Genomic DNA, 15839 nt, shown 5'->3' on the forward strand with positions numbered 1-15839 from the left:
CTTGATGTCAAGGTCTGTCATTCTCACCCCAGCTTCGGTCATGAACTTTTCTGTCTCATGGCAACAATCTGTTAGTCATTTCCTTTCTAAATTGAAAGCTTTATTGCCATCCATGTTTTCTCATAATTCAGTCACAAACACTAGGAATCATGCTTGTACTTTTTCTTCTGAAATATTTGCGCGTTTTGATATCTCCTTGTGCTTTGGTGGCCTGGCACAATATACACAATCCAAGCCAATCACTTTCTTTCAGTATGTGATTTCAATGACTGACTCAAGAACTTGATTCCAGAGCAATGAACATGAGAAATACACAGCTAACGAAGTGTGGAGCTGGATGAACACAGCAGGCCAAGCAGCAACTGATGCTGCTTGGCCTGCTGTGTTCATCCAACTCCACACTTTGTTATCTCGGATTCTCCAGCATCTGCAGTTCCCATTATCTCAGAAATACACAGCTACCAGCTTAAACCAGTTAAAATCACTTCAGACATTGATGCTTGGAAATGCAGGGATTAAATTCATGTTAATATGAATCAGAATGTTTTACCATTAAATAAATGCACAAGTCTGAACAGCACACTCCACGCTTTAAACCCTGCAACATCTGCACTTTCCATGCTTTAAGTCCAGTGATTGGTCTCACTGATTCCTGGAAGTAGAGGGGTCATATTTTCTTTTGTTTCAAGCTAGTCTCCTGATTTCACTGATTTGCAGGGGGTTCCAAAACTAAGCCCAGCTCCTGATTTCTCTGGCTATTTGAGGGAAGTGGGGAATGATTCTCTCTTTATTTGAGATAGAAATCTTGGTTTAGTCTTGTTGACTCTCAAGTGCTGATAATCAAGCGGCTGGGACATTGTCCATGTCAGTCTGGAAATGGCTGCCACAACAAAGTCTTAGCCAATTATTGGTTCTGTTCTTCATCCACACCTGCCTTTAATCAACTCATTAAAAAAAACCCAGAAATGGTGAACAGCTGGGGTTGAGGGTGGGAAGGAACAGAAGCAGGTATGGCCACACATTTAACCAACATAGGGTGGGGATAAGAACAATATTTAAATCATACTTTATTGCTAATTGTAAAAGGTTTCTAATTCATGCTTGCTTGAAAGCAGACAAATGAATGTAAACTTGAAGGCTGCTGTTCTTCTAGGGATTTCTTCAACAGGTTGGAAAACTAAACTGTTCAGCATTTGAGGAACCATTATGCAGATTTTGAGGAGTTCTATTCACATACTGCTCCATGTAACAATACAAAGTCTGTTCCCAGGTCTTGGAGAAGCTGATGTATTCTATTAAGAATTTACTGAAGATATTAAAAGACACAAAACATTCAATGGCTAATTTTACGAGGTAATGATTCAACATAATTTATGATTTTTCTGTCAGTATAACCCTTCAATCTCTTCTCCCTCATATGCTTACTTACTCCTAAATGCATTGATAATTTATACCCCAATCATGTCTTAGCAAAACGTTGTACGTAACTGTATCAATATTCATTTATCAATTATAGATATGCAGTATGCATATTCATTACTACCTTAACTGTGTTGAAGACTTTCTCCATATGGACTACAACATCCCTCCCCACTCCAACCCCACAATTTGGTACCCTCAACAAATTTAGAAATTGAGCTTTCGAGTTCAAAATCATTAATCTAGATTGTTCAATCAAATAGAGATCAGAACTTTAATTAAACTTGATTTTTAAACTAACCATTCATTGTTTTGACACACAAAGAAAAGAACAACCAATATTTCCTGTGACATTTGCAATGTTTCAAGTTTGATGAGGTCACGTTGCAAAGCTGCTGAGTCTTTTTCAAAAGCCTCGGATGGAGGGTTGCAAAAGGTAAAATCTGCCTCTGTACCTCTTCTCTAATACTGATTTTAACTCCATTAGTCTTCCATTGTGCCCTAAGTAATAGATCCTTTGTAGATTTTACATTGGCAAAGGATGTAGATGCACATTTTGTGACTATGATTTCTTTATAATAAATTATTTTTGCTGACAAAGGGTGACATGATGACATGAAAAACAAAATTCTACCTCTAAAAAGCAAGACATGGGCTTGGGAATGAGCTACGATGTCCAGCTCTCCGACAGGACAAACACGGCAGGACTTACTTTTGTACCATGATTAAACAGTGGATTAACTCTTAGAACTTTTTGAAAAATCACACTCTGACACAAAAGATGATATACACAGGACACTGTATCTGTTGTCCAGGTAACTCAGCTGCACAGAAATAAATCACCTAAATCCTTGCGTGGATCTTCACATTCAATTTCCAATCTAACTTATCCTTAATTAAAAAGTAATCGGCAAACAGCAAGAGAATATGATCCACACTCTCACAGCAAATTAAGTGTTTTTCCTTGGATAATCACACAGGTAATATTTTCAATTGCATTAAGATGGAAAACAAAAATGTAAAACATTCATTTGCTCAGCACATTAAATGGGAACCAAAAGAACTGCAGATGTTAGAAATTAGAAACAAAAACAGAAATTGCTGGAAAAGCTTAGCAGCTCTGGCAACAGCAGTGGACAGAAATCAGAGTTAACGCTTCAGGTGCAGTGACCCTTCCTCAGAAGTGAGGTCTCTCCACAGATGCTGCAGGACCTGCTGAGCTTCTCCAACAATTTCTGTTTTTGTGACATTAAATGGGAAGTTGCCTCTTGGTATACCTCACCTACTACAGACCAGTATACCCACAACCAATTCTGCCCTTGTTTCTAGAATCCACTGTAAATGACAAGCTCTCAAACTTTTTGAAGAAGTGACAAAGAAAACTGACAAAGGCAGAGTACTGGATAGTGCTTACATGGATTCCAGCAAGGTGTTCGTCAAGGTTCCACATGGTAGACTGGTTGGCAAGGCTAGATCACATGGAATACAGGGAAAGCTGGATTTGGACACAATATTGGCTTCAAGGTAGGAGACAAGTGGTGGCGATGGAAGGCTATTTTTGGGACTGAAGGCCTGCGACCAGCAGTGTACCTCAAGGATTGGTGCTGGGTCCACTGCATTTTGCCATTTATATAAATGATTTGGATGTTAGCATAAGATGAATGATTAGTAAGTTTGCAGATGACTCCAAAATTGCAGGTTTAGTGGACAGTGAAGAAGGTTACGTAAAAGCACAACAGAATCTTGATCAGAAGGGCCGGTGGGCCGAGCAACGGCAGTCGGAGTTTGATGTCGATAAATATGAGGTGTTGCATTTTGGAAAGGCAAATCCAGGCAAGACTTAGACACTGAAAGGTAGGGTCCTGGGGAGTGTTGCTGAAAACAAAGACCACGGGGTGCAGGTTCATAGATATTTCAAGGTGGAGTCACAGGTAGATAGGGTCATGAAGAAGGCATTTGGTACACTCGCCTTTATTGGTCAGTGCATTTAGTATAGGGATTGGGATGTCACATTACAGCTGTACAGGTCATTGGTTAGGCCACTTCTGGAATACTGCATGCAATTCTGGTCTCACTTCTATAGGGAAGATGTTGTTAAACTTGAAAGGGTATGAGAAAGATTTACAATGATGTTGCCAGGGTTGGAGGGTTTGAACGATTGGAAAAGGCTAGACTGGGACATTTTGCCCTGGCGTGTAAGAGGCTGAGGGGTGACTCAAAGTTGTAAAATTATAAAATCATGAGGGGCATGGATAGGGTGAAAAGCCAAGGTCTTTTTCGTAGGGTAGAGGAGTCCAAAATTAGAGGGCATAAGTTTAAGGTGAGAAGGGAAAGATATAAAAGCAACCGAAGGGGCAACTTTCTCATGTAGATGTTGGTGTGTGTATAGAATGAGCTGCAGCAGGAAAGGGTAGAAGTAGATACAATTACAACATTTAGAAAGCATCTGTACGGGTATAGGAATAGGAAGGGTTTAGAGGGATATTGGCCAAATGCTGACAAATGGGACTAGATTAATTTAGGACAGCAAATTAGCATGGAAGAGTTTATGTGGCATACAACTCTATGACTTTAATAGCAGCTGAGCTAGAGCTCATCAGCAATTTGGCTTTCACTTTCTCATTAATTAAACTAAGTTAAATTCCAAAACGCTTCCTCATAATTGTAGCAAAGGAAAAAGGGAATTGGCCCAATAAATGAACGTACAAATCAGGGGATTTGGCCCTTCAAGCCCTCAACGCCATCAATAAGAACATGCTAATTGGTTGATGTTCCAAATTCCACATTCCCATTTACCCGAGTTAACCTACAATTATTGTTAGGTAAGTGAATCAATCTACCTTCACCGTAAAAATATTCAATGGCCCTGCCTCCACCACCTCCTGAAGTGGACAGTTCCAAAGGCAGACATCCCTCAAAGAGGAAACATTCCCTTCGTTTCTTTCCTAAAAGGGAGATGACACCACCACCAGAACGACCGCCCCCCCGACACACACACACTTTTAATATCATTTTCCAAAGTTCTGGAATCACCCATTAGAGTAACCATCCTTTTCACATCCACCTTATCAAGGTATTCAAAATGTTATACACTTCAGTACAATCACACTTGCAATTCTAACTTCAGTGAAAACAAGACCAACCTGTTCATTCTTTCCCCCTAAGACAACGTACCCATTCCAGGTATCAATCTGGTGAACCTCCTCTGAACTGTTTCCTATTTATTCATATCCTTCCTTAAATAGAAAGACCAAAACCGCGCACACAACTCCAGATGTGGTCTCACCAATGACCGGCACAATGGAAGCACTTTTTGACCAATTTCTCTTGTAATAAAGGACAGCATTCCACCAGCCTTCCTGATGTGTTGTACTTGCATTCCTCCTGTAACTCATACACCAGGAACACCATCATCATTTTGCACTTTGGACTGCATCCTTTCTTGAATAGAGGGCTTATTACCAGAATCTGACAAATTTGGAAAAAAATTAACACCAATGCCTCGACAAACTCCTTAGCTACAACTTTCAAGACTCTAAGATGAAGTCCATCAGAACTTGAGACTTGTCAGCCTGTTGCTCTATGAGTTTGTTCAGTGCAAGTTCCCAAGTGACTGGAAATTCACTCTCTTCCTTCAACTTCCACAACTACACATATTAACAGGAAATTTTTTTTGTTTCCTCTATGGTGAAGACAGAAGCAAAACATTAATTTAATCTCCAATTTCTTTATCACACACAACTGACTCTCCAGAGGGCTTAACAGTTACTTTACTTTCGTAAATACATATGGAAACTCTTAGTGTCTATTTTTACGTTTCTCCCTGGTTTCCTTCCATGCTTTAATGTTTTAGTCCTGATTAATCTTTTAAACATTCTCCACTGCATTCTGACCAGTCGCCAGATACACCATTTACCTCTGAGCATCCACTCACACATGCTTTTTCTTTAAATTTGACACACATCCCTTAACTTCTTAACCATAAATTACATCCCTTTGGAATTTTTTTTCTTTATTCATTAATGGGATGAAGGAGTCGATGGTTAGGCAGCATTTATTGCCCATCCCTAATTGCCTAAAGGGCAGTTCACAATCAACTACATTGCTGTGGGTCTGGAGTCACATGTAGGCCAGACTAGGTAAGGATGGCAGTTTCCTTCCCTAAAAGACATTAGTGAACCAGATGGGTTTTTCCAACAATCAACAATGGAGTCATGGTCATCATCTGATTCTTAATTCCAGATATTTAGTGAATTCAAATTCCACCATTTGCCATGACAGGATTTGAACCAGGGATCCCAAAACGTTATCTGGGTCTCCAGATTAACAGTCCAACAAAAATACCAGTCGGCTATTGCCTCCCTGATTCCAACTATTTCCACATACTAGGAACAGTTTTCTTCTGAATATTTTGAAATATCCTTTTAAACATCTGACACTGCTTCTCAACTGACTTATACGCTAACCAATATCTGCGTCCACTTCAGGTAGCTCGGCTTTCATGCCCAAATTGCTGCTTTTTTTTAAACTTCGAGGTACTTTTCTTTGATTCACTCTTCTCCCCCTCAAACTGGATGTAAAATTCAAAATTATGAATCATGCCACAATTAATTTTCTATGAGTTCTCTTCCGCCTTATTTCAATTCACGCTATCAACCTATCTTTCTATTTCATTTTCCCTCATATTTACAATTACTTCTTTCTTCACTTCTGAACTCCTTGCAATGCATCAATGTCACAATGAGATTTGTGTGGTTATGGTTTTATGGTACATATGGAGAAACCACAGAATTTGACTCAACTAATGATGAATACGAAGAGAAAAACTGATTCCATGGTTGCTCACACATCCAATCCCAGTTACCAATGCAACTCACATTTCCATGGCAATGCCATTACCAGTCAGAGTCCACTTGTCAACTAACCAGCATGCTCTCCTGATTGTAGCATGAAACGTTCTCCTCCTCTGAACTGACATTCTTTTGAATTGTCCCAACAAATGCAAAACAAAAAGTACTCAATTTCACATCTCCATTAATGTGCATCCAAAGTGTTAGCCACCTTGTTTACAGCTGACAAGCTCTAAGGAAAACCAGGAAAGGTATGAAAAAAAAAGCTTACCTTAACATTTAGACACCGAAATAAACAGAAGGGTACATAACTTAAAAATGTCCTTACCTCTATTAGCTTTCGCTCATAGGTGTTAGCCAGCTCATCATTATCAACCACAGGTTTAGGTTCTGGGATCATAATATCGGAATCACCGCTCCGTAAGTTTGGAAGAACTAAATATGATGAGATAGTGAGGCAAGTTTAAAATTGTGTCTTTTCATGCTACATCATACAAAGAAATATATAAATAGCTAACTGTCATACTGAACCTGAGTATTGTTCTAAAAGAAAAGTCTATTTTGTCGAAGCTTTTAGTCTTACACTCATCAGGACAATTCGCAAGAAACACCACTGCAAAAGGGAAAAAGCCATGCCAATTTGTTGGCAAGCGGACTTTGAGTCGTCGAGACGCAGCCATAGAAAATGTAGCAGTTAGTTGTTGCCTGACAAAGAATTACTAAGTTTTGTTTAGTATTTCTTATACACTGGCCTGATGAATGCGCAATAACAAGCTTCAACAAAATCTTTTCCTCGCAACACTAAAGAAATTTATTCCTCATAATACTGAATGAAGCATTATTGCATCCTAAAATATCATTCCAACTACCAAGTTTATTACTTTGGCTGAATCATCTGCTCTTTTTAAAGGTGGTAATGCAGGACTCTCGCCAGCTTCCCAACTTGGAAGCAAGAAAACCCATGCTTCAATGAGATTCCATCTTTAAATATTGTCCTTTAACTGACTACATTATTTGTAAAATAACTCTCAGCTACTGAATTAGCTTTAAGTTCATGTTGTTATATTAGCTTCACAGGAATATTTAGTATACCACCGCATTCACAAAAGAAGCAAGTAATAATATGACTTAAAGATGGAAATCTTGAAAACTAGCATATAAAAATAATAAAATCACCAAAGTAAATTCATTGCTAAATTATTCTGCCATTCCAGATTACTTTATTCTCAAATCAACTTTCAGTATTAATAAATAAATAACGTTCACAAGTAACCTTCAGGAAATTCTGAGGTACAGAAGGTCACGCATGAAGAAGAAACTTAAGAAAATCATTATTAGTCAGGAAATGATATCGAGGAAATTGATGGGATTAAAACCCAACATGTCTCCCAGGGCCTGATGCCCTGCATCCCAGAGTACTTAAGGAAGTGGCCCAAGAAATAGCGGATACAATGGTGATAATTTTCCAGCATTCTGTAGACTCTGGAAGAGTTCCAATAGACAGGAGGGTAACAAATGTAACTTAACACGTAAAACAAGGGAGGGAGAGAAAAAAACTGAGTAATTATAGGCTGGTTACCCTGAAATCAATGGTGGAGGAATTGCTCAAGTCAATCACTAAGGATAGTAAGAACAGCATTTGGAAAGTGGTGATAGAATTGGCCCTAGTCAGCATGGATTTACATAAAAGAAATCATGCTTGATAAATCTGGAATTTCTTGAGGGTGTGACCAATAGAATGGACAAGGATGTTGTGTATCTGGACTTTCAAAAGGTTTTTGACGAAGTTCTGCAGAAGAGATCAGTAAGCAAAGTTAAAGCTCATGGTATCAAAGGTAAAGTATTGTTGTGGATAGAGGACTGGTTGGCAGACAGGAAGCAGAGAGCTGGAATAAATGGATCCTTTTCAGAAGGGCAGGCAGTGACGAGTGGGGTGCCGCAGGGTTCAGTGCTGGGACTCCAAATGTTCACAATGTACATTAACAATTTGAATGAGGGAATCAAATGCAACATCTCCAAATGTGCAGATGACACTAAGCTGGGTGGCAGTGCACACTGCAAGGAGGACGCTAACAGGCTGCAGGGTGACTTGGACAGAGTGGCCGAGGGGGCAAATATTTGTTAAATGCAATATAATGTGGATAAATGTGAGGTTATCTACTTTGGTGGCAAAAACAGAAAAGCAGATTATCTGATTCGTGGCAGTTAGGAGAAAGTGAGGTGAAATGAGACCTGGGTGTCAAGGTGGAACAGTTGTTGAAGGTTGGCATGCAGGTGCAGCAGGCAGTGAGGAAAGTCAAGGCATGTTGGCCTTCATATCGAGAGGATTTGAGTATCAGAGTAAGGATGTCTTGCTGTAGTTATACAGGACCTTGGTGAAGCCACATCTTGAATAATGTGAGCAATTTCCGGCTCCTAATCTGAGGAAGGACATTCTTGCCATTGTGACAGTATTGCAAAGGTTCACCAGACTGATTCCCAGAATGGCAGGACTGACATGAGGAAAGGTCAGATTGATTGGGCTTGTATTCACTGGAATTTGAGAAAATGGGGAATATCTCGTTGAAACATGGAAAATCCTGATGGGACGAGACAGGCTACATGTGGCAAGAATGTTCCTAAGGTTGGGGAAATTCAGAACTGGGGGTCACAGTCTAAGGATAAGGGGTAAGCCACTCAGGACTTAGATAAGAAAGAATTTCTTCACTCAGAGTTGTAAGCCTCTGGATTTTTCTCCCACAAGAAACTGTTGGGGCCAACTCATTAGATATGTTCAAGAGGTTGCTGAACGTGTCCCTTACAGCTAAGGGGATCAAGGAGTCTAGGGAGAGGGCGAGAACGAGATACTTGGATTGTATAACCAGCCATGATTGTATTGAATGGTGCAGGCTCAAAGTGCCAAATGGCCTCTTGCACCTATTTTCTACGTTTATAAAAGGTCCAATTATGTCAGAAGCTGTCAAATGAATTGCTACAGTTACAAATATTTCCGAAAGGACATGTCTTCAAGGCTGGGTCTGCAACAGGCAGTGAGGGAACGAACAAAAGGGAAAAATCATGCTTGACCTCATCCTTACCAATTTTCTAAGGACTGCAGACACATCTGTGCATGACAGTATCAGTAAGAATAACTACCGCACAGTTATGGAGAAGAAATCATGTCTTCAAGTTCAGAATATCCTCCAGCATTTTGAGCAATAATATCACTGTGTTAAATGGAACAGACTTCAAACAGATCCAGCAACTCAACAGTGGGCATCCATGAGACACTGTGGGTCATCGACATTTAAACAACTCACTAGAGGAGAAGACTCCACAAGTATCTTCAAGATCAAATGATACAAGATCCCAATGCATCAGGGCAAAGGATAAGGCTGAAGCATTCACAGCAAACTTCAACCAGAAGAGTCATGTGGATGATCTTCCACTGGCCTCCTCCAGTGGTCTCCAGCATAAGAGATTCTCATCTTCAGTTAATTTGATTCACTCCACGTGATACCAAGAAACAGCTAGAGGCACTGGATACTGCGAAGCTTGTGGACCCTGACAACATTCCTGTAACAGTACTCAAGAAATGCGCTCGAAAATTTGTTATTCCTTAGCCAAGCTCTTCCAGTACAGTCACAACACTGGCAGCTACCCAACAATCTGGAAAATTGTCCAATTATGCCTTGTACAAAACAGCACTGATCTAAGCCAGGCAATTACCACCTAACAGTCTACACTTGATCATCAGTGATATTAAGCAACACCTGCTCAGCAATAACCTGCTAAGTGATGCCCAGTTTGGGCTCTGCCAGGCCACTCATCTCTTAACCACATTACAGCCTCGCTTCAAACATGAACAAAAGAGCTGAATTCCAGAGGTGAGGTGACAGTGATAGCTCTTGACATCAAGAAGCCCAAGCAAAACTGGAATCAGTGGGTATCAGAGGACAAACTCTCCATTGGTTGGAGTAAAATCTGGTACATAGGAAGATGGTTGTGGTTATTGGAGGTCAGTCATCTCCGTAGCAGTGCCTGAAGGTAATATCTTATGGCCAAACCATCTTCAATTGCTTCCTTAATGATCTTTCCTCCATCGTTACGTCAGAAGTGGGTATGTTTGCTGATGATTGCATGATGTTCAGCACAGTTCACGACTCCTCAGATATTGAGGCAGTCCATATTCAAATGCAGCAAGACCAAGTCAATATCTAGGCTTCAGCCAACAAGTGGCAAGCAACATTCGTATTACACAAGTGCCAGGCTATGGCCATCACCAATAAGAGACAATCTAATCACCGTCCCTTGACATTTAATGGTATTACCATCACTGAATCCCACACAGTTAATATTCTTGGGGTACCACTGACCAGAAACCAACTGGATTTCCCACATAAATACAGTGGCTACAACAGCAGGTCAGAGGCAAGTAACTTACCTCCTGACTCCCAAAGCCTGTCTACCATCTACAAGGCACAAGTTAGAAATGTGATGGAATACTCCCCACTTGCCTGGATGAGTGCAGCCCCAACACTCAACAAGTTTGACATCATCCAGGACAAAGCAGATTGATTGGCACTACATCCACAAACATCCACTCCCTCTACCACCAACTCTCAGTTGCAGCAGCGTGTACCATTTAGAAGACGCACTGCAGAAATTCACCAATGATCCGAGACGGCACCTTCCAAATCCTCAAGAATGTGCTAGAAAATCGATGGCAGCAGATACACTGGAACACCATCATCAACTGCAAGTTCCCCTCCAAGCCAGTGACCATCCCGACTTGGAAATATATCACCGTTCCTTCACTGTTGCTCGGTCAAAATCATAGAAATCGCTCCCTAATGGGGCTGTGGGTCAACTTACAGCAGTGAACTACAGCATTTCATGAAGGCAGCTCACCACCAATTTCTGAAGGGCAACTAAGGATGGGCAATAAATGCTGGCCCAGCCAGTGACACCTATATCCTATGAATAAATTTTAAAAATAAGCACACTCTGCCAGCATGACAACTTCAAAACAATCGACCACTCAGCTATACATCCCACAATATTGCATCCTTCACAGACACTACTGACAGCTTAAATACATTCTACAGCTCTTCAACCAAGTAAGGCATTATCGACAAACTATCACATTTGCAAGTGCACTCGTTCAAAATCACCTTCTTCTCTTACAAAACAGAACAGCACATAATTGAAAGCAATAGAACCTGACGCTGGAAGGTTAACTGTGCCTGCAGAATATGTTCTGCTGTGGCCAGAGAAACAGAAGAGAGAATTTTTCACACAACAATATGTGGCCACTCCAGCTTCCTTACAGATGAACTGTCAGTCTTGATCCCTTAGCTTCAAAAGCTTTCTCCACGCACATGTTCTCATCACACATACACTGGCCCGTCAACTGTAGTCAGTGAATACACTTTGAAAGCTGAGTGTGGGTTCAAGTAGTACTTGATATCTTCAGCAAAATTGTCAACCTCTTACTTATCTTTGAGGCTACCAATCATAGTGCTTGCTTCAACTCCTTTACCCAAAATCCATCGTGTTAAACTAGGATTACAGTTTAAGACAGGTCTCCTTGTAAGCTCAATAGCAGTAGGTAGTATTTACCAAAAATCATTCCCTTAGCACCAGTGCTTTTGAAATGTATCTCACTGTGTTAAGTAGGGGCTGGCTAGTTTAATTGGTTGGACAGCCGGTTTGTAATGCAGACTCAGTGGGCTGAATAGCATAATTCTGTCCCTATCATATGTTCTTAAGGAATCTGGCAGTTTATGTATAGATCTCAAGCAATGCAAATATATCTATATGGGAACGGAGTCACAAAGCCAAAGAACATTGCTCATTCCTGTACAAAGGAAACAAGAACAAACTCACAAATAACATAAGCAATTAATTCAAGGAAATGGTTCATCTATTTGGTGAGAACATAAAACATCAAAATGCACAATTTTACAGGCTAATTGGCCACTTCACTTGCACAACTATCTAAAACTTACAACACTGGTTAGAATCATAGTTGTAATTTCAATTGATTGTACTTTAACAGTTTCTGCTGATCCATTTATAGTACACAAAGTGAAAGAATAGTACAATTAAGGGTGGTCACTCATGAAAAAGAAATCAATGCAAACCTGATGAATAACTTCAAACTCAAGTTATAGCAATGGTTAGTTTCAGCGATTGTCACGGTAAGTTGCGAGGCTCCAGGTTTCCTACTTTAATTAAATAGCAATTTCAGTAAAGAAAGGCAGTGATTTCAAAAGATAAAATTTGCAAGATTATGACTAATCCAGTTAAAAATACTTGAGACCTCCCCTTGATTTTGTTTTAAATTAAACCAAAAACAATAAAAATAATTAAAGAAGGTTTGGAGTGAGGTTCCCAAAGGATTCAGTGTTGGGATCCTTACTGTTCCTGATATATATCAATGATCTAGACCATGGTGCACAAGATGCTCTTTCTTATTGTTGGATAATATGAAACTTGAAAACATTGAATTTCTACACCAATTTCCTCACAATTTACAAAAGGGCATAAAATATTTTGGAGGAGTAGGCAGATAGGTGGCAGATCAAGTTCAAACCAGAAAACTAACAAGACACATTTGGTAGGAAGGACCCAAAGAGACAGTATAAATTAAGAGGTACAACCCTATAAAAGGAGTGCAGGAGCAAAGAAACCTTGGTGTACTTGTACATTTTCCTTTGTTTTCTTTCATAGATATGGATATCACTGACAAGGCCAACTATTTGTTGTCCGTCGCTATTCCCTGAACTGAGTGGCTAGCTCAGCCAGTTCACTTGGCACTAAACAGTCCACCGTATTTCCATGGACTTGTAGTCACATGAAGGTAAGATAGCAGATTTTCTTCCCTAAAAGACATCAGTGAACCAGAGAGGTTTTTTATGACAATTGCTAATGGATTCATGGTCTGTATTATTGAGACAAACAGCAGAATTTATTAATTGAATTTAAATTCCACTAACTGGTATGGTGGGATTTGAGCCAACACCCCCAGAACAGGTTTTCAATGAAAGATTTGAGACAGAGAAATCACAGATTTAAATTTATCGGTGAAAAAACTAAAAATAATATGCAGTACAATATTTTCCACACGTGGTTAATATTTGAAATGCATTGCCTGCAAGTGAGGTGGAGACAGGTTCAGTAAAGGCATTCAACACGAAATCTGTGACCTCTCCTCTCCATCCTTTCATGAGTGGAAACCCTACTTACGCTGCCCAGACTTCTCGTGTTTTTGAACATTTAAGTCAGATCAGCCTGAACTTCTCAGAGGAGAACAGTCCCAGTGTGTCCAGTCTTTTCTCACAACTGAATTTCCTCATTCCTGGAACCATTCTCACAATCCTCTTCTGCATTTGCTCCAATGCCTTTATAACCTTCCTAAATGTTATATCCAGAACTGGACATCATGCTGTGGCTGAACTAGCGACTTATTTGAGCTTGACATGAACTTTTTGCTTTTGTGCTCTATGCCCCTATTAATAAATCCTAGGTTACTAGGAGAAGACTGAAGAATGACACTAAACAAGAAGTTCATTCGAAAAGCTAGACAAAAGACTTTTGGCTAAAAGGCCTTTTATTACAATTCACTCATGAGATATGGGCATTGTTGGCTAGGCCAGCATTTATTGTCATCCCTAATTGGGTCAGAGAGCAGATAAGCATCAACTTCATTGCTGTGGGTCGAGTCATATATTGGCCAAACCACATAAATTCAGCCCCCTAAAAGGGGTGTAGTGAACAAGATGAGTTTTTCCTACAACCGAGAGCAGTTCATAGCGATTTCTCATGACTCTTAATTCCAGATTTTATTGAATTCAAGAGCCACCACCTGAGAAGGCACAGATCAAACTTGAATCCCCAGAACATTATCTGGGTCTTTGAATTAACAGTCCTGTCATTATTCTACTAGGCCATCTTCTCCCACTAACAATTCTAATTCCCTCTGCTGTAACAATTTAACAATTCTGTGATGAATCAAAATGGCATCAAATAGTATTTCAGAATTCTCTGATGCACACTAACAATTCTGAGGAAGAAAAGTCTTTCTAAATTTCTAATTGTAGTTTAGTTCCATCTGGTTCTCATTTAAATAATTTTAAATTAAACAGCTACATGCAAATAATGTAGTTTTAAGATCTTAGAACTGCACACATTTCTGATGGTCCCTTCACAAAAAGGAATATTGAAGCACTTGAAAGGATACCAAGGGAGTCACAAGAATATTTGAAGGGATGGAGGGATTGGATTATAACAAGTAATGACAAGAATTGTCTATATTCTTACCAGAAAAGGTGGGGTTGAGAGGGATAATAAAAATACTGCTTTTCAAAAGTGACAAGATCATGCAGACATTGGCAAGCTCTTTCATTTCACCCTGAACAGTAGGGAGATAAATTCTAAGCAAGTCTTGGGAGACATTATCTCAGTGAGCAAGTAGTTAAACCTCAGGAACAAGCTCAACAGGCATTTGAAGCAGTGAGTGTTGTTTCATTCAAGTGCAAATAAGGTGGAATTCTTCCAGAGGATTTTTTTTTAAAAAACGATATATGAGTATTTTGAGCCACAATGTAGCATACTTACAAGCAAGAGGAACTCTAAACTTATACTGGGAATTAATCCAGCCCTACAGCACAGACCTGGAAGCAGGGTGTGCTGGTAAATATGGGAATCTGAACTGAGAGAACTCCAATGCCTTCGTACTGCTGGAGAAATGTGAATTTACATGCAGATAAGTTTGGCAATAAGAGTGGCTTGTCCGCCATACAAAGCAGGGCTGTCAACTAGGCTGTTAAAGCCTTAATCAATGATGAATTCATCGCTTCCTCAGCATTTTGTCCAGTAAATTAACCCCTTGCCATGTGTGAAGACCACCAGCTCAATGGAACAGCACCAGAAAGTTGAGGAGTGAGTACTGGAGCTCAAGGCTCCATTCCCCATTACAGGGCGCCAAGCAGGAAATTTCTGCTCCATGCTCCAAAGGATACAACAGGTTAGGTCCCCATGATTTTTGATTCTGAATCATGCCTCTGTGTCATGATATCCTTGGTGAATGGGACTGCTGAGGCTTACAGTTTCTGGTCCTTGACTAAATTTGCAGCACAAAGAGTTCATCTGTTGTGATGAACTTTCCTGCAAGATTGTGCTCCTGGGTCCGGCAAGTGCAGGCTCAGGACTCCCATTTAGCTGCCAACTTGTTTAATTTGTGCATTTTACACGCGTGGCAAACTTATTTAAACAAACCACAGCAGCATAAATTTTGTCAAGCATCTTTAGTTAAAGGGATAAAGTCTGACCCCAGGTCAAAGTGATGAAGTTGTAAAAATAAAGCTGAATTAATATTCAGATGCATCATGAGGGCCTCATCGGTAATTAAAACAAGTTGTTCAAAATAGTCTTAAAGATTTACTTGGAATGGTCTGGCTTTGAATTCTATGAGCAATTTTAAATACTTGAAAGGATTTAGATTCAGTAATTAGAATATCGATGCCAACCTTGTTTTATGCAATATAAATTGGCTCATGTATTCATGAATTTAAGACACTACTTAAG

General features: G+C 39.8%; 1 protein-coding gene across 3 annotated transcripts in view; it reads right to left on the reverse strand.

Moving 5' to 3' along the window:
- snx29 (sorting nexin 29) overlaps nt 1-15839 on the reverse strand; it is a 443022-nt gene that overhangs the window by 235760 nt on the left and 191423 nt on the right. For all 3 annotated transcript variants that reach the window (XM_059654177.1, XM_059654176.1, XM_059654178.1), the window contains one exon: nt 6598-6704. In XM_059654177.1, coding sequence (XP_059510160.1) covers nt 6598-6704 — 107 coding nt within the window. The remainder of the gene's footprint in view (nt 1-6597; nt 6705-15839) is intronic.

Source organism: Stegostoma tigrinum, chromosome 23, assembly GCF_030684315.1.
Source record: "Stegostoma tigrinum isolate sSteTig4 chromosome 23, sSteTig4.hap1, whole genome shotgun sequence".
In the NCBI taxonomy this organism is placed as follows: Eukaryota; Metazoa; Chordata; class Chondrichthyes; order Orectolobiformes; family Stegostomatidae; genus Stegostoma; species Stegostoma tigrinum.